This window comes from Octodon degus, unplaced genomic scaffold, assembly GCF_000260255.1.
Source record: "Octodon degus isolate 3935 unplaced genomic scaffold, OctDeg1.0 scaffold00023, whole genome shotgun sequence".
Classification (NCBI taxonomy): Eukaryota; Metazoa; Chordata; class Mammalia; order Rodentia; family Octodontidae; genus Octodon; species Octodon degus.
In genome coordinates this window covers 6458811-6479932 of record NW_004524599.1, presented here as the reverse complement: position 1 = coordinate 6479932, position 21122 = coordinate 6458811, and the positions used below count along the sequence as shown (strand labels likewise).

General features: G+C 43.8%; 1 protein-coding gene across 1 annotated transcript; it reads left to right on the top strand.

Moving 5' to 3' along the window:
- Positions 1–9396: 9396 nt before the first annotated feature.
- On the top strand, positions 9397–16285 carry Edn1 (endothelin 1). The gene is made up of 5 exons (XM_004628359.2): positions 9397–9828; positions 11391–11559; positions 12892–13050; positions 13243–13356; positions 15051–16285. The coding sequence occupies exons 1-5, from the start codon at positions 9765–9767 to the stop codon at positions 15151–15153; spliced, it is 609 nt and encodes a 202-aa protein (XP_004628416.1). The 5' UTR covers positions 9397–9764; the 3' UTR covers positions 15154–16285.
- Positions 16286–21122: the final 4837 nt, after the last annotated feature.

The window sequence follows — 21122 nt, the reverse complement described above, 5'->3', positions numbered from 1 at the left end:
TTTTTTTCTTTTTTTGTATTTTAGTACAGGGGTCTACAGGGTCTCACTACACAGATCACATGCCTGTAATCCCAGCGCTGGGGAGACTGAAAGCAGGAGGATCACCATGAATCCGATCCGCATAATGAGACCCTGCACCAAATACACAAATGAATAAATAAATTTTAAAAACTTGATTTTTTAATAACATGTTATTTTGTTGGTAATAACTTTATGCTCTAAAATAAGCTTTTATGTGCACTATTTTATTTAATATTTGATTAACTCTTCCCAAAACATTGTCACAAATTGGAAAATCTAAAATTTTTCTTCTCTACTGTCTTTAGGCATTTAGTGCTGTATTGCATATATGATTGGTTTGGCATCTTTACCATCCAAAAGAAAATTTCTATAGCAAATTTATTTATTTTATTTTTTATTATAGTTTTATTTTATTTTGAAGAGTAAAAACAAAAGCAAGAACAAACATCAGAAACAAAGACAGAAACAGGGTAACATACAACAATACATATGTCATAGATTTTCAAAACAATAATAGCTGATTAACAATGGTTGATATATTATCTATTTTTATTGTCAAATCTGTTGTCTATAGCAGATTTAGTCCTTAATAAAGAAATAGTTACAGGTAATTGAAACGATAGGAGCTTTCCTCTTTAGATAGTTGTTTTCTTAAGAGAATTTATGTAGTATAGTCGCATGTTGCATAGTAACATATCAACCCAGGATGCAACACATATGCAGCACTACATACCACAGAGCCCTGGCGTGGACCTGGCTCCACCACCCAGGTTTGCCTAAGTACCTTCAGTGATGAGGACACTACCACAGAATCACAGAACAACACACTTCTCAGAATGAATTTTGTGGTCTAGTGGCCTGTGACTGACCATTTTCTCACAGCCCATCTCCAGTGACATCTGTGAAGATGATCTTAATGTGCTCAGCCTCAGAGCCAACCTTTTTCTAGAGCCATGGTGCTTCCACTTTCAGAAGCTCATATACAGCATCTACTGTGCTTCAGGTTTTTTTGAGTCCCTTAATGACTTTGATACATAAAACTGTTCTTTCCCTGTCTTTTTTTTTTTTTTTTTTTTTTTGTGGTACCAGGGATTGAACTCAGAACCTTGCACTTGCAAGGCAGGCGCTTATGCCTCTGAGCTATCTCCCCGGCCATTCCCTATCTTTTTTAATACTTTTTTTTTTTTTAATATTCTGCATGGGATAAGTGCTTGCTCCTTCCTTGTTTTCTGGATCCTTGACTTAAAAAGACCTATATAAACCTCTCTACACTTCACCAGTTAAACTTTTGTCATTGATACAGCTGTTCTGGCTCAATTATAGATTGGTCATTTTCTCTAGTTAAGTTCTATTTTTCTAATATGAACAAAGCCCTTGAAAAACATTGCCATGGAGTTATTAATTATTGCTTATTTTGCATCTAGAGTTTCAGACCAATTGTACAACTTCTTTAAAATAAAAAATAAAATTAGATTTGATTAAAAGAAATTAATTTTTCCCATTTATTGGATCTTATTTACTCCTTCAGCTTCTCATATTAGGGAGACAATATATTGTTTATACATGTGGAGAAAAGATATATATATCCATATATTTCTATATCTATATCTATATATAGTTAAAATAGTTATACTACTAATTTCTCTTAGTTCATTGAAAAAAAAGTTTGTGCTAATATTGTTTGGGCAATTAAATGCTGATATCATTTATTTAACTAATTTAATAATAACTAATTTATTTATAACTAATTTAAAGATAACAATATACAATGTATGAACCATTGTTACTTTCCTATTACCTTGTTTTGAAGTAAAAATAAAATTAAAAAAAAGAAATTAACCAATATTAAATAATTAGCATATTCTAGGTGTTTTCTGGTCGACCTTGAAAAATAGGAAAAAGACCCACACCTGGTTCCACCTGTGTAGAAGAAGACATTCATCAACCAAAGAAGGAAAGGGGGCTGGTTGGAAGTCTCAGCATGTGCTGGGGACTTGTGCTCTTTGTCCCGTTTTGGGGGTGCAAATCATCACAAAGTGGCAAATTCTCTTTAAAAGAGCCGAGGAGTACGGGAAAGAGTTGGGAAAAATAAGGCCACCAGTGGAGAGACCTGGTCATCAGTCCTAAAAGATAGTTTTTTCCAGATAATGGACAAAAATAGAAGAGATGTTGGGGGAGAGAGAACAGTCAGAAAGAAACAAGGCTGTAAAAGTTTTATCTAGAAAATGTTAGCCCTCCCTGACTAATCTTAAAACAAGCTTTGTAAAAAAAAAAAAAAATTCTAAGTAAGCTACTTTGCAATTCATGAGCTCTTTCCCACTTTGTAGCAAGACCATGAGCCTTTCACACACACTGTCTGCTCAGCGTTCTCCAGCCCTGCTTCTCTGCTGCCCTTCCGTGCTGGGAAAGGAGTGCGTCTGAGCAGGGCCAGGCCCTGACGCTGTGGCCTTTTCTCTTCCTGCTCTTCCTCCTTCCACCACATCAGCTCTGTCTTCTCCTTTACAATGAGCCTTTAATGTCGCTTTCCATGAGGCCCCTCAGGGGTCTGATGTCCAACCCCAAAGAAATTTCTCTTATTTTATTCATTTTTCTTTTTCCCATATTTCTCCAAAATAAATCTACATAAGAACCTCATTAGAAACACGGTGTTATTACTCTTTGTTCTTTGCTCTTCTGAGTTCTCTACAGAAAAGGAATGTATTTGATGCCTTGTGACTGGCATTGGCAAAAATCTACAGGGAGGGAAATACCAGCGATCAATAAATATAAAATTAATATTAACACGAAGTGGGTAGGAAATTTTTAAGCTTCACAGAAAAATAAATTAAAGACATCAATTTCCAGAAAAATTATTCATGTAACAACCTCCCAAAGTTTTTGTTATTTTCATCAAATGAAAAAATGGAAAAAAAAGTAGAAATGCCAAATTAAACACAACCCTAGTGTTATACGTATTTTGGAACTTGTGGAATTAAATTTGCATTTTTAAATGAATCCAAATGCCCCTTTACAAAAGTGGCTCACTTTTCTGTAATTTTTTCCTATAATGACAACCAGCAATGCTCTTTTCTTCTTTCTAGAACATATATGATTTGAAGAAAATCATTAGTCAGAAAGAAACTATCTTACTTTTACCAAAATACAGTTTAAAGGAGAAGATTTGAATTTCTTGTAGGGAGGCAGCAAGTAGGAGCAATAAAATAATTAAAATATCTTTTTTTCATGAAATGAAGAACTGAACTGAGAAGAAATGTTGAGAAACTTTTCTAACACTCTTTGTAATTTGTTTCCCCTGTAAGTAACTGGGTCCAAAAGGATATTTACAAAATGTGGGAGTAATTTTAACTCCTTGATGTTTTTTATTATTTATTTATTAATTTTTGGTGGAACCGGGGATTGAACTCAGGCCCTTGCGCTTGCCAGGCAAGCACTTATTCTACTGAGCTATCTCCCTAGCTCCTTGAGGTTTTTTTTAGTACAAATAAATCTAGGTTTCTTAATGGTGACACAGTCCACAGAATAAATTCTATTATCAAAATCATTGGAGTTTATGCTCCTCATGGAATTGTAGCTCTTTTTACTCTTTTCTTTTTCTTTCAGCGCCCTGTGGTCACCTTAGGCCTTGAGAATCAGTGTGAAAGCTAAGCCATGTGGACATTCTACAGTCTCCTGACATATGATGGACACAGGAGCTAGTGGCTACAAACATCACCTCCACAATCTTTCTCTCACTGCCATTGCCCAGGTCTTTTCACTGAAAGTGTCAGTCCAGTAACTGACCCATCCGCTTCAAATCCTTCATCCCTACCCATCCCTGGCCTTTCCTACAAACCATAAATCCTTCCACTTTTCGAGACATATCCCCTTCCTGATGCTTTTCCTTTGCTGCTTTTGATTAATTCTCCATCAGTCAATTGACTGAAGAATGCAAATCCTACCTCACCTTCATGATGGGACATACAAACTTGCTAGAATTACCCTTGACACCCAGTGGTCTTTCAGTAAATGTAAATGAAATCAGAGACACTGAACAAAGGCAGGATCCAGTCTCACATTTCTAGGATGAAGAGTAAATTTCAAGTCAGCTAATTTCTTGCTAGTGTCCAAAGATAGCTCTCTAAATTTTAGTAGAGATGCAAAAGGTTTTTTGTTTGGGAAAGACTGAAGACATCTTGCTTTATTTATTTATTTAGCCACAGTAATGAGATGTTAAATAAACATAAAAATGAATAATCAGTAATGAAACAGCATTATAAGAAAAGGGGTTGGATTGCAGTGACCTGGAAATAGCCTACTGAATGCCTCCCACATGAAGTTTACTTAAGGAAATTTGAAAGTTGCTGTCATGTTCATATGAAACTTGCCCTTTAGCATTTGTTCTTTTACTATAATTATTTCAGTTTATATTGTTGTTACATAGTATCTGAGACTGGGCTGATTTATGAAGAACAGAGATGTATTTGGGCTCATGGTTCTGGAGGATGAGACATCCAAAACCATGATTCTGGCATTTGCTGAACTTCTGGTAAGAGCCCTGTGCTGCTTCAACTCGTGGTTGAAAACGGAAGAGCAAGTGGGCGTGAGCAAGAGAGAAACACCAGAGGCAGCCTGGCTCTAAAACAACACACGCATCCCTTTTTATGACCCAATCACCTCTAGGAGGCCCCATTTCCCTACACTCCCAACTCCCACACCACAGTGGGAATCAGATCTGCTTGAGTTTCAGAGGGGACAAATCTTATTCAAAGCCCAACACATCCCTCTTGGTACATGGACGGAGTGCTTGTTTAGAATGACTGCATGAATTAGATCACTTGATAGTGACTCCTGGCTATTCACCCCAGGTGGGTTTCTTTTGGTCCTCTGCATCAGAGAACCTTTAGCTCCAAATGTTATGAATGGCCCAGAAGTAGGGGGAGAAGACACAGATGCAAAGGTGGCCAGTGGCTATCACATTTTCTGTAATGTGCAAAAAATGACTACTCTCACACTGGAATCTATAGATTCACACATATACATGCTTGTGTGTGTCCATGAAAACATGTGAACAGGATACTTAAATTTGGGATAGGACTGGGAAGTACAAGGAAGGACAGCTTCCAAATCTCTAATGCAGTGGGTCAAGGGGAAGTGTCCACTAAAGCTCTTTGGATGAGACCTCTTTGTTTCTCTAGGTTCTGTTTCATTGAGGCACATCCATAGCAAGATTTTCATGTGGGGTACTTGGGGTTTGTCTGGATAGCAGAGTCAGAGAAGGGTACTAAAGGAGGGCTTCATCCTACTAACAAACACAGTAAACCATAGACAGTGTAGGAAAAGGAAGAGACTGGCAAGCAAGCTGGAGTTGTGTATTAGATGATCATATATGAATGAGCATTCTGATTTCTAGTAACTTAATGAATACCTAGTTAGTAAAGTTTAACATATGTTAAACCATGATTTCACATGTATTATTGTTTAGAATAGGATATAAGATTTCTTTAAAATAAATCAAGTAGAAAAAAACAGGTCTATTGAAAATATTAAAGATAAATAGTCAACATATAAATATGGCAGAAACTGTGAAAAAAGTTTTATGAATGACTATGCTTAGGGGAAAGCTAGGTTAGAAGATTGTTTTTTAAATGATTTTATTGAAAAACAATTTTATTGAAAAATAGCAATGAGACAGTTTCAAAACTGATTAGTAGGATAGTTTCAATAATCAATACATTGCATATTGTTGTCCTAGTGATTATAATTTTTTAAATTAAATGCCTGCCATCTGTCATGGTGCTAGTGGTGAATGTCAAGGCAATGAAATTGCGAACTTGATGTTTTGAAAATGCAAAGGATGTATCTATCCTGGCCACTGTCATATTTTCTGTGCTAAATCAACCATGACTACTGAGGCTGTGAGGAGAGGTCTGTGTTTGTTCAGGGCTCCTGGAGGTGTGTGGTGTGTCATAGGCATAATGAATGGAAAGCACAATTTTTCACAAGAGTGCTACACCAAGTGGAAACGCAACAGTCATCAGGGCATGACTACACTGAGTCTGGTAGTGTGGCCTCTGCTTGCAATGGTAAGCTGGTCCTCATTCTTTTTCCGTTTGTCAAGCAGCTTTGTGGCTATTATTCTCTTCCGTGAGCGAAATGCAACATCTCACACCAAATTCATGGGCCTGACAAAGTTGCAAATTTCATTACGCAAAAGTTGAGAAAGAGCTGTGCTGAAGAGTGCTAATAACAGTATACTTTGTAACTGTGTAGTCTCCCTATTCAGGACTCATGGTGTTTTATTTATAGACATCTATTAATACAGAGCTAAAGATACAAAAAGAATACATAAAAGACTATAGCTTTATCAAATAGTTTGAAGCGCTGCATTGTAACTTTGAAAACAAGAGCTGCAACAGCAAACTGGTATTGAAGGGAGAAAGCCTTCCTGATGTTGCTTTCTCTTTCTCTTCTCCCTTCACTCTGGGAATGCAGGTCTACAAAGAGCTTTTCCCTGTTAGTTTTTGATTGGGTGCGAGGTTGCACCTCCATATTTATGAAACCTCTGTATTTATCCCTTTATCCAGCTTCTGAACTTCCCCGTCCTACCTCCTTTTCTAATAAGGCCATGACTGGAGGTGGGATGAGAGTGTGGAGCTTGCAGAACTGGTTGGTTGGGGTTCTCCTGCTGTCTCCTTTCCTTGATTCTTAGAAAATTTCTTTCTGGTCAGCTGGATACTACTATTACAGCTGCCTTCTCTGGGCCTGGTGGGGGGTACTCCTGGTGGGGGGTACTCTCCTGCAGAGAGGGCTGCAGCAGAGATAGAGAGGGAAGAATGGAGGGAAAAGGCAGATCCCACCCCTTCCTCTAAGATATGTGCACACACAGAGGGACCTGGAAATACAGACACTGCATGGGCACCTTGGGGACTCAGAATTTAAAAAAATGGGGCAAGATTATACTTGGAAAGTTCAGACCTTCTCAAGTACAATATCCTGCATTTTTATTTTCCAGAAGGTCTAGAAGGCTGGGGTGGGGGTGGGTCGCTGCCCAGATTTTGTATTTCTAATTCAAATACATTCACAGGATGACACAGGAGAAGAGGGTGCAGGTGACACCTGGAGTATAGGTCTCTCTCTCTCTCTCTCTCTCTCTCTCTCTCTCTCTCTCTCTCTCTGTGTGTGTGTGTGTGTGTGTGTGTGTGTGTGTGTGTGTGTGTGTGTACTAGGAAGGGGCTGAGGACAAGCTGGTCCTGACTGTTACCAGTGTCTGGGCAAATTTGCCTGAAGGTTAAAGCAGAGGGTGGGGCCACCAAGACATTTCGCAGACATCTTCCACCTGCTGGCTCAGGGGAAGCCTGGATCTTGGGAGTGTGACCTCAGCTTTTTGGTGTCAGTTGGCTTCAGGGAGAGCAGATCTGGGGTCCCAGAGCTGTGTCCTGCTGCCCCTACCCCCAATCCCTCTGGGTTGAGGTGAGGGACCCTCCCCCACAACCCGTCCTGCAGAGGCTCAGTTGGGGGAGGCATCAGGGTATGGGAGGATGGCGCAGCCTGTACCCCCTTCCTCCTATAGCACCTCTAGGGTACAGATGCCCTACACCCCACGCAGCCACTGTGGGTCCCCAGCTGGGACTTCCAGGGAGGCCTGGGGGACCAAGTGTGCCCAAACCCACAGCCCTAGTGACTGGGTAACAATCTCTGCCAAATTTTAGAGGTGAAAACATGACTCCATGAGATCTTCCTCAAGTCTGAGAAATGGTCAGAGCTGGGACCCCCATCCTACCCCACCCCACCCCCAGCCCCAGCTGGGAAACTGTGCAGGGAGAAGATGGAGGACTTTATCCTGAGAGAATCCCTGGGGCCTGGATGGATACTCATCTTTCTCCCGTGCAAGGAAGAGGTAGTAAATCCACCCTGGCTGTCTTTGGGGCTCTCTGGGAGAACTCAGTGAAGCTTGGACTTGGTGGGCATTGCCGGGTTCCCCCAACGGAAAACGGAGCCAACTGAAGAAAGCGACTGTGTTTTGCTTAATTCACTAGGCCACGTTGGTTGGCACCTTTGTGTTCGTGGCCTTTGCTCACTTCAGGGGACCCATAAAGGTGAAATAGAGCGGAAAATGTTTTGAAAATGCCAACGCCTTATTAAGTGTGAGGTGGCATCTGATCCGTGCCGGGCACGGGCTTTTGCTCCTTCCCATGGGCCCAGGAGCGTGTCCCCAGAGCCTTTGCCCTATGTGAGGAGGGGGTTCGGGAACACTCGCTGAGTACGGAGGAGGTGTGGGGCCTCGGGTGTCCCTCTCCAGAGCGCGTGCCCTGTCCTTTTCGGCCTCGGCCACGCGTTGTTGCCTATCCTGCAGAGGCCAAGGCTTTGTTTTTTTCTGTCCTAACAGTACAGCAGCCCTGTGGCTCGTTACCTCCCCCTGCTGTTCCCTAAGGACGGTATTTCTTAATTTCTGCCCTTTCTTCAAAGAGTGGTGGCAGAGGAAATAAATCAGACACGGCCACTTAAATATCGCAGGGTTTCTCCGAGAAACGCAAATTCTAAATAAAGAGCAGAATACAGGGCAGGTACCGGGAAGACGGAGGTCGATCCTTCTGGCGCGCGAAGGGGCTCGAGGGCGAGGGAGGGAGAGGGAGGATCGCAGCCGTGATCTGTGCACGCCCAACTGCGCCCGCGGAGTGGGAACACCGGGGACTGCGAAAGTGGACTAAGAACAGTTTTTAAAATGCTATTGAAAAAAAAATCGATGGTGTGGACCGTGGTGCAATTACCAGACGGGTGGGCACAGAGCGAACCTGGGGACTTCTAAATGGTGCGCTTGAGGCCGCCCCCCGCGCGAAATGTGCCTGACAGAGCCCTATTTTTTTTTTTTTTGTTTTTGTTTTAAATCTTTCCTCTTTGCCAGTCTCCCCGACCTTTCCTACTGTAGAAGCAAAGAACTTTTAGTTAAGCACCCTGAAATAAAGGTTGGGGGAGGGGCTTAGCGGAGGAGAAAGGCGTGTTGATCTGCCTAAATAATTCGACCCCCGGGTAGGGGGCAGCTCAGAGGGAGTGCGTCCTCTGTTTGATCGACCCTAGGTGGGTAGACATAAAAGGAAAATAGAGCGAGTGCTGAAGAACCCCCTCACACACACACACACACACACACACACACACACACACACACAATGCAATCTATTTAAACTGTAGTTCATACTTTTCATACCAATGGTATGACTTTTATGGAGTCCCTTTTCTGATTCTTGAACTCGGGCTGGCAGCTTGCAAAGGGGAAGCTGACTCTAGCCCGGCACGGGCAGGTTTACCAAAGTCTCTAATGGGTATTTTCTTTTTTCTTAGCCCTGCCCCTGAATTGTCAGACGGCGGGCGTCTGCCTCTGAAGTTCGCAGCGATTTCCTTTAGAGCCCGGCCTTATCTCCAGCCGCACGTTGCCTGTCGGTGACTAATAACACAATAACATTGTCTAGGGCTGGAATAAAGTCGGAGCTGTTTACCCCCACTCGATAGGGGTTCAGTATAAAAAGCCAGCGGAGAGCTGTCCGAGCCAGAGCGCTTCTGCCTGCGCCTGGAGAGCGGTCGTCCGCGCTGTCCCCGCCGCCTCGCTGCAGTCCGCTGCCTCTGCCTCTGCCCGGCCTGGGAGTCGTCCTGCGCTGTACGATCGGTCGCTTCGAGCTCCGAATATTCAGAAGCGCCTTGCGGGAACCGAAGCTGTTTGCTTCTGCATTCAATTTGCAGGAGAATTTAGGAAAAAAATTTTTTCCTCCAGAATGGATTATTTCCCTGTGATTTTCCCCTTGCTGTTGGTGGCTGTCTATGGAGCTCCAGAGACAGGTAGGCGCGCTGCCTCGTGAACTTCGGAACCTCAGTGTTGTCTGATTCACCTGAATGCATTGCTGGCTTCTGTTTTTGCCCTTTCTGTCCGGGTAGCAAGTGTCTGGGGCTTTCTCACCGCTGCTAATGCGTTCTAGTGAGCAAATGAAACTCTGCTGATTGCAATTAACTATAACGCAGCCTTAAGAAAACCTTATTATCAGTGAAGAATTTGCTTCCTGAACTTTTAAAAAACAACTCAAGAAGTGTGTAGGGCAGCGGCGAGTTAGTCCAACGTGTGTTTGCAGTTCCTGTGTTCCTGCAGGTACAGAGTGGTGCGTTTAGGAACTTATAGCTTATTCAAACACTATTTTAATAGTAAGTTAGTGTGCAGAACAGTTAAACATTCCAGCTTGAAGCCAAGAAATTTTATTCGCGCTGTCCGAGGAGTATGTGAGCAGTGAAATCACCTGAAGAACAGGAGTGAGTTGAGTAACCCCCGGCGGTTTCAGGGCGAAGCAGATGTTTTCTTTAAAATTTGTCAGTATTGACTTTAGGTTTCTTTTGGCAGGTTTTTGGCACCTAAAAAGGGTGAGCACGGTTTTCAGCTATGTTCACCTGTCCCTGGAAGGGGGCTGGGAGAATTCCTGGCTGCTTCAGGGTTTGTGCAGTACTCGTGTCTCTGCCTGTGTGCATCCCATTTTGGGGGTCAGGGCACCTTTTTTGTCCTTTCATGACCCCGGCCAAACAGAAGGGCTGTCAGGGGGATGGAAATCTTGGAATGTGTCTGATCATTTGAAATGTACAAAATTGGGTCGATAAGCTGCCTGGCTTGATTGTCAGTGAGGAGGCAGCTCTGTGTTGGGGACGAGAGAGGTAGAGGATCCCACACAGGCAACACTGTCACGCAGATCCCACATTCCAAACCCACAGAGCCTTTAAGGTGTGCCGGGAGCTGCTTCTCAGCTTCCCCGTGGAGTGGGTTTCTGTGGGGTTTCCGCCCTGGAATGAGTATTAAAGAGTTCATCTCTCCTCTCCCCAGTCCTTTCCTGGGGCTCTTGCCTTCTGCTTCATTTCGAGAGGTATCTGAACACTCCATGCTCCTCACAAGGTGTGGGGTGGGGAGCACCCCAGAAAGGAAAGTCAGTCCTGAAAGGGACGTGATTCCACCCCAAGCATAGACAATGTGATTTATTTATCCTATCCGTAGTCATCATCCAGTGTTAAGCTGCCGAGGTCTGTGCAGTTCTACTAAGTTCTGAGGCAGAGTTTCATGGGCAGCACTCGCAGGCATTTCCTTGAAGTTTGCTTAAAGGGGCTGGTCAGTCTCCACGTGGGTGTTATCGACTCCTGCAAGTGGATAAACCAGCCTGGTAAAGGTGAAGTCATGTGAAGGAGGGAAAAAATAAAGAGCCCTTTCCCTCTGTTTGTGTTTCTTGCTAAGGGCAACCTTATGCTTGGTCTGCTTTTATCTGCCCTGCTAGATCTGGTGTAAATACTGTGACCCAGCATGTCTGGCAGCTGGCAGCGTGTCTGGTGTCTCAGGCGACACCCACTCATCTGCACTCTCTCTCTCCCTGCAGGAGTCTCAGGCACTGAGCTCAGCCTGAAGGCTTACAGCGGAGGGGAGAAGCCCCCGCCCAGTGTACCCGGGCTGCTGCGCCGGTCCAAGCGCTGCTCCTGCTCATCCCTGATGGACAAGGAGTGCGTCTACTTCTGCCACTTGGACATCATCTGGGTCAACACTCCCGAGTGAGTCCCTAGAGGGCATCGTAGCTCTAGTCATGGGTCTGTTCTGGCTTGCCCATACTAGCTCGCCTTTCTGGCTTGCATTCTAAAGGTAGCATTTCTGACAACAGGAAAGGACATTAGTGGTAACGATGCTTTGGCTGACAACAATGGAGGGGAGAGACCCCAGGGCTCAGTTTACTCCTTATGGGATGGGATGAATGGAAGGAGCTGAGGACCCCCAGGAAGCTGCTGTACATTCTGGATAGTCCTTAAGTGAGGGCACACAACCGTGCTCCCATTGGAGGGTTGGACATGGGTTAGAGAATAAGCTTGCAAGGTCCCATGTGCATCCACCCTGGGCTTCTCCTAGGAGGGTGGAGAGTGAGCAGCAAGGGGCTTACAGAGAGCTGTCATCCAATCCCTTCATTTTATTTATAAAAAATCTCTGATTCAAGCTGCAGCAGTTCCTTCTGCAGCAGTAAGCTTGAGGTAGAACTTGAAAAGGACCTTGTGGCTCCTTCTTTCTCCATAGAGAAGCCCATTTATGGCAGAAGCAGAGCTCATGGGCTTCATTTCCACTCACAGAGAAAAGAAAGGTAGTCCTCCTGTGTGCCCCCCAAACCAGATCACGTCTCAGAAGTAGTCACAAACAAGAGCGTATCCATCTTGTCTCCAGTGTCCACTGCAGTGAGGGAGGATAGAAAGCCAAACACAGCCAAACCAAAACAAAGCATCCTAAGTCTAGTGTTGAAGAAGATAGCATATCCCAAAAGGGGACTGGCTTTTCAGATGACAATCAAAATGGACACATTGCAGATTATTGGCGAGCCCCTGGCAATAAGCCCCTCTTCAGTTGCATGATGTCACCTTCCAGCAGAACTATGTAAACTAGCCTCCCCACAGAGGAGACTTGTAGACCTGTAGCTTCATCATCTATGATTTAGATCAAATAGAGGTCTTACAAATTTTGAGAGTCATGGCTTTCCACTCTGCCATGCCCCACTTTCAAGTAGCTGTTGCCTAGATAGAATATTAGAAAATGAAGAAAAGATAAAACAGACAATAAAGCAGAGGTGTCCAAAGCAGAGATTTGGGCAAAAAGAGATGTGGCTTACGTCAAGAAGAAATTGAACTTTGTTAAAGAGTTGAGGCACAATTTCACTGAATCAGAACAACTAGTTTTCTCTTGGTTGGATGCATACATGTTCCTTGTGTTGCCACACTTTTATGTTACTGTCTCAGTGCTGTGTGCTTAACTCATTGTGTGGCCCCTGGAGTGAGCTGGTGGAAAAGAACTCATTTGGAAGGCTATTCGTTATGCTAATGTCTTTTATTCCTCTCTTTTGATAACAGGCATGTTGTTCCCTATGGACTTGGAAGCCCTTCTAGGTCCAAGCGATCCTTGAAGGAATTATTTCCTGCCAAGGCAGCAGAGCACAGGGACAGATGCCAATGTGCTAACCAAAAAGACAAGAAGTGCTGGAAGTTTTGCCAAGCAGGAAAAGAACTCAGGTGAGTACAACAGCAGCAGCAGAAGCAGCAACAACAACAACACATGGCTACCTTTTCTTTTCAGTCAGTTGTGTGGCCTCCTGGCCTCCTTCCTGTTGTAATGCTGCCTCCTCGTTCTAGGGAGAGAAGGGAGGTTGTTGAGAGTCTGAAGATCCCACTGCTAAAATGTTTTTTTTCTGTGTGTTTTACCAGGTCCCAGGACACAATGGAGAAAGGCTGGGATAAGCACAAGAAAGGAAAAAATTGTTCCAAGCTGGGAAAGAAGTGCATCTCCCAGCAGCTGGTGGAGGGAAGGAAAATAAGAAGGTAAGAAGCCACAAGAACGGCCTAGCCAGGGCCGTGGATACTGTGGCCCAAGCCCCTAGTGCTCCCTTCCCAGTTGGGGAAAGGCTAAGAATGTCCTGACAAGGGGGTATATGTGCTCAGCACAATGAACAGAACAAAGGAATCCCCAAACGTTTGCACCAAGCCTTGGGTATAGACTCTTGCACACTCTACGTTAGCACGCACCATTCATGTTTCAGGTCCATTTTCCAAACTAAATACATCAAGAAACAACTCTTGTATTTGACATTGTCCAATATTTCCCTCCAAGGGCACTTGTTTTGGGCAAGAATTAAAAATCATTTCAGGGACAGGACATTTAAAAAATCGAAGTCATGCATAACCAAATTTTGCAAAAGTAGCAGTTATTCAATTGGCCACAGGGAAAATAAACAAGGTCAGGTTAGTGAGACTCAGAACATGATGCTTTTTGAGTTTATTATTATTATTTTTAAACTAGGGAAATGCATTTGTGGAGAATAGCTATCTTGTCACAGAGGTCTCGCAGGGTTACCATGAATAGCTTTACAGGGTTGGTCTGTCCAAGTAAACTTTCTGGCACTCATGGGTTTGAGGGAGGAAACCTTCATTCCCTTCCGATCTGTCTTCTGTTCTGCAAACTCCTGTCATGGTCTGCAGAATCTTTCCTGGGAAATGCAGAGGCCAGAGGCCTGAAATGGAGGCCTCCTGAGCTGAGGTTTGCAGGCACGAGGGTGCTGGAGTCATTCACTGCTGAGTATGGTCAGCCTCAGCTCCGCCCCTGCAGATTCTAGGTTCAGGGTCTTGGGCCCCCATGGGTTCTCAATAGATTACAGTTGCTGAGCTGACTTGGAAATTATTATTGCTTTTATTAGTTGTGTGACGTCAGCTATGGAATCAGTGTTATAGTTCTTCCTTCTTTTCTTCTCCTGAAAAAATAAAATAAAATAAAAGAAAAAGGAAAGAAAACATTAGGCCTACAATTTTTAAAAGTTGCTATAAGTATTTGCTTTGGGCCATACCTGTATGCTTGCTTTTTGGGTTTCTCTTTTCATCTGTTACCATCAGTTTTTATGCGAGGTAGAAGATGTCCAGGATTACTGGAAAACTGTTTTGGGTTTCTGCATGGCTTTGGGAATGTCAAGATAGAGGTGTAGAAGATACTAGAACATCTCTAGTTTGTTATTATTATTATTAATTATTATTATTTTTAATGTATTTAGGACAGGGTCTACAGGGTCTCACCATGTAGATTGAACTCGTAGTGATTCTCCTGTTTTTAGGCTCCCAAGAGCTGGGATTACAGGCATGTGCCACCATGCCCAGTCTCAATCACCATCTCAGCGAGCCCCAGGAGTGGGGGTGGGGCCGGCAAGGCACGTGGGGGACACGCTGCGCTCAGCCTAAGCTGGCGCTTTAGTCCATCTAGTTTCCTTTACAATTGGATTTAATACCCAATTTCCCTTAGACAAGAACACATGATTGCTCTCCCCCTTCCTAAGCATAAACTGTGAACTTTATTTCACAATGGTAATTCATACCACTTGAGGTTTTATCAAAGGGCAACATGCTGTTGTGGTTGGTGGTGAAAGTGCAGGATCTACATTTAGATTTGTTTGTGCCAGATTCTAATTTTAGATGTTTCTTTAGCCAAGGAGTGATTTTAACATTTGTTTTCCCTTGTCTTGTTCTAATAGGTTGGAGGCCGTCAGCAACAGCATTAAACCATCTTCTCCTCTCGCAAAGTTGAAAGCCATGCTCAGCAGAGAGCGGAAGGTGACCCACAACCGAACCCATTGATCGTCGAGCGCTGGGCCTGTCTGAAGTCATTGCCTCCAGAGAAAGAGCCACGTGGCCAAGCATGCTCTCTGTCCGCCCTGGCTGGGATCAGAGCAAGAGAATCTTTCCTGCCTAGACCACTTCTTGTTCCAGAGGGCCCAATGGCCAGCGTCCTTGCGAACATTCCGAGAGAGGTGAAGGCTTCCCTCGACCTGTCTTCCTCTGCTTCCACTGGTGGTTACTGCTTGAGTGTATTCTTGTCTTTGGGAAGGACGATGGACCTCTCAGAAGCAGGACACACAATGCCTTTTGGATTAGGTGGCATCCTCCAGAGGGAGGAAGGCGGTTCCGCGGGAGGGCGGAGTTTTGAGGAAAGCCCTCGGGGAGTGTTTGCTTCTGACTCAGGCGCCTGGCACGTTTCAGGCAGAAACTCCAAAGTTCACGCAAAGATTTTCTAAGGAATGCACAAATTGAAAACACACTCCAAAGACAAACACTCGACTACAATAAAATTAAAAAATAAGATGGACCTTTTTAAAGTCATAAAATGTAAAATGGAAAGAAACTGTTACTACTGTAAACCCGGATGTGATGCATGCGTATGAGTCTACCTCAGCATTGTTGCACTCTGGCTAGAGTATTTCCCACCTTTAATTGTTGCTTCGCTCGCCCTTTCCCCTCCTGCTGCCCGCTCCCTTTAACCCCACATTAGCCTCACAGAGGTCTGGTCCAACGTGTCAGTAGTGGGCAAAAACGTTTTCATGCTAATCTACTAGCTCTGATCCTTAAGAAAAAAGATCATCCAATCAGGAGCTTCTCTGACCTTGATTTTTGGAAACATAATGGTATAGGGGCATTTATGGAAGAAATGGAAAAGCAAATATTGGTAATGCTTTAAAGCAGTAAAATTATTTTTCTTTATGTAACCAGCTAATGGAAGAGGTTGAATTGAGTTTTTATGTACTTATTTTTTTAGAGATATTTATATTCAAACAATTTATTCTTTATATTTACCATGTTGAATATATGTCTGGGCAGGCCATATTGGTCTATGTATTTTTTAAAATATATATATTTCTGAATGAAATCGACAACATGCTTTGTTTTGCCTGTCAAGGTAATGATTTTAGAAAATAAATATTTTTTTCCTTACTATGTGGACTGCGAGTTGTTTCTGAGATTCCTAGAAGTGGGTCAACGGGCTAAGAAATGTGTGGAGAAATGGTTCAAGTGACTTTCTTAGAAAGGTGATGGAAGAAAAATAGGCTGAGAAATGAGGGAGGACGTGGCCCTGGACTGTGTCTTAGGAGTGGTTTTTATTTGCCATTAATGTAAAAGCAGCAGAAAGCAAACAAAACGAGCTCTAACGCCTCTGTCTGTCTTTGGGTGGCAACCTTAGACTGCTCTTTCCCGTGAAATACCCTCCAGAGACCTCATCCATTAACTTCGGGGCACACATCCTCGGCAGGATCCCACTGTTTGAGGTGATGGTGTGAGGAGAGATGCTTCCTCCATATTAATGGGCCGACGGAAGTAACGGAAAAGCATCCCACACTGTCCCTAATTATCCCCAGTCACACCCCTGAGCTGCTGTTAGAAGCCTGGCCTGCCTGCTCAGTGCAAGGCACTGGCAGAGGATTTTATTTGCTCATATTAAGAATTTTAGTTACTAAGGAAAACTGAGTACCTCTGCTTCTTCATGGCAACCCGGGGAGGGTTACCTCCACTGGGTACCAGCCTTCTCTCCACACTGCCAGTCCGCGTGACCAGTACCACGAACAGTCATCACCAACCAAAGCTCCAGGGGCCTGATGGGCCTCCAAGATTTTCCCCACCCTTCTCTAGTAGTGGTAGAGAGGATGCCTAGCATTCAACAAATATTGGCTCATGGTGATCACTGCTGTTCCCACAGTGACACATCACTTTTATATCAAACAATAGTCTTCAGGCATGCAGAGCCAATATCCTGGGCAGTCTCCATCTCTACTGGTATTTTTTCCTCATCTTTTGCTTTAACATTTTTTAAAATCATGGTCTAATAATGCCCATGGGGAGCTGCTTTTTGTAATACTCAAGTGCCTTAGCAAACTGTTTTTCAGCACGTGGTTGTCCAGGCGGCAAGGCAGTCTTCCCTACACTGCCAAGGCACTCAGTCTGACCTTGGGCACTGTTGAATCTCAGTGAACTGTTCCATCCTTGGTGTCATGACCTCACCTGTTGCTCACCAATGATGGACTTGGAGATTCAAGAAGATCTACCGGAAGATACTGAGTTGGTGTAGGTTGGGGGGAGGGTTCTGATACATTTAGAGAAAGATGAGGTGGGAAATGCCAGTGAGTAAAACAACTCAAAGAACAACACAACCAGTAAGAGGGACAGTTTTATTTTACTTTTTCTTTTCTTTGTGGTACTGGAGACCAAATCTCAAGCCTTTATATTGAGCTACATCCCCAGTTTCTTTTCATTTCTTATTTTAACATGGTCTCTTTTTAAATTGCTAAGTTGTCCAGACTTGTTCAAACTTGTTATCCTGCTTCAGCCTCCCAGAGTGCTGGGATTATGGGTGTGTGGGACCATACCTTGCTTTTCTTAATCAGTTATACTCTGAAATTTTCTTTGCCTGTGTTTTCTACTTTTACTGGCATGCAAAATGAAAAGATTCAAGAAAATCCTCTAGGGTTTGAGGATTAGCAAAAAATTGGGAGGGTCATAGAAGATTCATATTTTTTTCAGAAAGATAGAGAGAAGCTTCAACAATATTCTGGGGCCACACAGATTGAAGTGTGAACTCGTTAGCGAGCCTACCATGTTTCCTGCTGTTTTTCTAGTACTAAAAGCATGGTTTTGGGAGACCCCACTTGGAACAGATTTCTCTTTTCACACTAAAGATTTAGCAGAGCTTTGATCTTAGGACCCCCAGACCCTGGGCTGGGAGTCGTGACCTGGGAGGGCGCTAATGGATATTACACTTCTCCCCAGGGCTTGGCTTCTGTTTGATGCAGACCATTGACTTTGAGCATCTGTACTTTCCTAAAACCTGACTTAGGGACTCACGCTCAGCTAGGGTTCCCAAAGCAAGACTCTGCCTTACACTGAGAAAGAGCAGTCTTCTGTCTCTCCAGGGGGAACAGCCAAGGCCTGGAGGGATGCACCCGACACCTCTGGAGCCTGACTCTGTCCATCCTTCACTTCTTCTCTTCCTTCTCTCTGGGCTCCTCTTCTTCTTCATCCTCTTTCTCTTCCTCCTCCTCCTGTGCTACAGGGGATTGACCTCAGGGCCTTTGTACTGAGCTACAGTCCAAGCTTTATTTATTTTTTATTTTGACAAGATTTTGCTAAATTGTCAAGGCTGGCCTCCAACTTTCGATTCTCCTGCCTCAGCCTCCAAGTAGCTGCAATTTCAGACATGTACCTTAATGCTTGGCTGGGCCTGAACTCTTGAGCTGTATCCAGAGAGCTGGCTGTGTCACCTGGAATTCAGAGGAAACATGGAATTCAGAGGAAACAAATGCTCAAGCAAACTTTAACTGGGGGTCTTTCCTGGGTGGCTAACACAAAACCATTCTAGGAAAACTTAGCCTCCCTCCTTCCCTGAAAAGGCCTGGTTGGTGAGCTCATCTGGAGGTCAGAGGAGGAAGAGGGCTATAGCTCAGTGGTTACAACACATACAAGGCCTTGGGTTTAAACCCCAGAACAGCCAAAGAAGAAGCACTGGAGAACAGAAAGGAGGCATAAAGAGGCCCATGTGTCTGTTCACATTATAAAGTGAATTTTTATTGGCTAAATGGAGTATCACTAGGAAGTCTTGAGTAGTATTATTTTTAGATTTAATTACCAAAATCACACTTATCTAATATAGGTGAAATGAAAATGTCTTGATTAGTTGTCCTTCACTGTAATATAAAGGAATGCTGTTTCAAATTTCTGTGTTGAAAGGCTTGGACATGCATATTTTGAAGCCCAATTTCTCCACGTGTAGAAAGAGCATGTTGCTTCCATCCTGTGGTCTCAGTGGAGTTCCTTCTACCCTAGTTTCCTTCCATCCTTGTATTCACAGTTCCAGAGATCTTTTGTCTAAACCTCAGGATTCTTCTATGGCGAGGGAAAGTTTTTGCTTTAAGGACATTAAAGATTTAGCAATAATCCCTCCTCTTTGCAGAGAACTCACTTTCTTTTAATTGTCTTACATTCCTTCTCAGGTGATCCTATCAGAACATTTTAGGAAGTTGGGGCCACATGATTTGCCCATTTGATAGCAAAGGAGATGGACATAGCCAAACAGGGAGAGATAAGTCCCAGGTACTACATCAGGCAAATAACAAAACAGGAACACAGGACTGCTATCACTTTTTTCTTTTTCTTTTTCTTTCTTTTTTTTGGTGGGGGGAGGTATTGAACTCAGGACCTTGCTAACTTTTTTTTTTCTTAAACTTCTACAGAATAGAGTGGTTAGCTTTACAACTTCTGCTGGGAGAATGTAGGTTATTTCTGTTTTGCAAGGAATCTATGAACACCAATGTTCCACATGTGCCCTGAGTCCTAGATGTCAAAATTTCTCTGATAGTCTTTGTACTGCCTTGTGCTTACCTTGCCGAGGGAAAATTGACAGAAAGCTTATCATGATGTACAATGCCTGCCAACTCCTTGCTGTGGAGCTGCATGTGGAGAGAAAGCCCAGGTGAATGTGAAGGCTGGAAACATCAAGGCTCCCCCCATTCTTGGAAATTACTGGAGGAAGAGCAAGGAGTGGGGCCACTGGATAATGAAAATAGAGCACCTAGGCCTTGGGGACACAGAAGTCAAACAGATGGGTTCCTGGCTCAGAGGATGCCCGCAGGTGGGCAGGCAGCACATCAAGAGCTGGACTGCAGTTTTGGTGGCTCAGAATCTCCATGTGTCTCTATTTTATTCCTTTCTTTCATATTCTGAGTGATTCCAGGGCTCTTCTGCCCAAAATTGTATAGAACTATATAGAAATGATATTCGCACCATAGAGCTACTACTGGTATGGCACAGGTGCCGATCAATTAGATTAAACTGGGACAGAGCTCTGGGGCAGAGTTCCTGGTGAACTCCAGTGGAGCCAGGTGTTAAGGCTCCAGATGTTGGCTTGGGAACAGATGTTGTGGTCTAGGGAAGGAGGGGACATTCAGGGTAAAATTTCCAGGATTCTTCTTGTCATGGCTATTTACCAACAAGGACGAAATCATTTCAATATTTCGCAAATGGGAATAATCTCCCTGGCACAACCCTGTGTATGTCAGACTCAATGATGTCGAGTATTCTGGGCTTGGAAACTGTCCTCTCTGCTGTGCTGCTGATAGGGAGGCATTGTCCCACCAGTGCACATCTGTTGCTCTGCTGTAGTCAGGACCCTCTCACTGCCCAAGTTCCCCTCTCCCAAAGTTTACGTTCCTTTGGTGAGAATGGAAATACTCTGTGGCATTCTTTGTCTCCTTGGAGGTTTCTACCATGGCAAATTTACAATCCCTAAACTCAAGGCTTGCCCAAGACCAAGGCGTGCTAAGATCCTCTGTCTGCATTAGGAAGAGTCACACAGGGGAGCTGCTGGTAAGATGGAGTCTTGCCTTCTCAGAGCAACTCAGCTATGGAACAGTGGCCAAGTAATTTATTATTTAAAGTGGACCACATTTGATAATGTTTGGTGATGCTTTCAACAGTTGTCATGGAATCATGGGCTACCATAGTGAAATTGAGACATATGGCCATTCTACATCAGGATACCCCTTGAAGGTTGGCATGTCAGAACCCATTGCTTTCTTGGAAATGATCTGAACTTTGGCCCCACTCAATATGTAGATACCTTTAGCTGCAGGCAGAGGACCTTCCTTACCCCTAGTGCTTTAGGCAGGGCACTAGGGCACAATACACTATTCACTAAATGCATCTTCAAGGGGCCAGGGAGATGGCTCAGTGGAATAAGTGCTTCCCTGGAAAGTGCAAGAGCCTGAGTTCAATCCCTGGTTCCA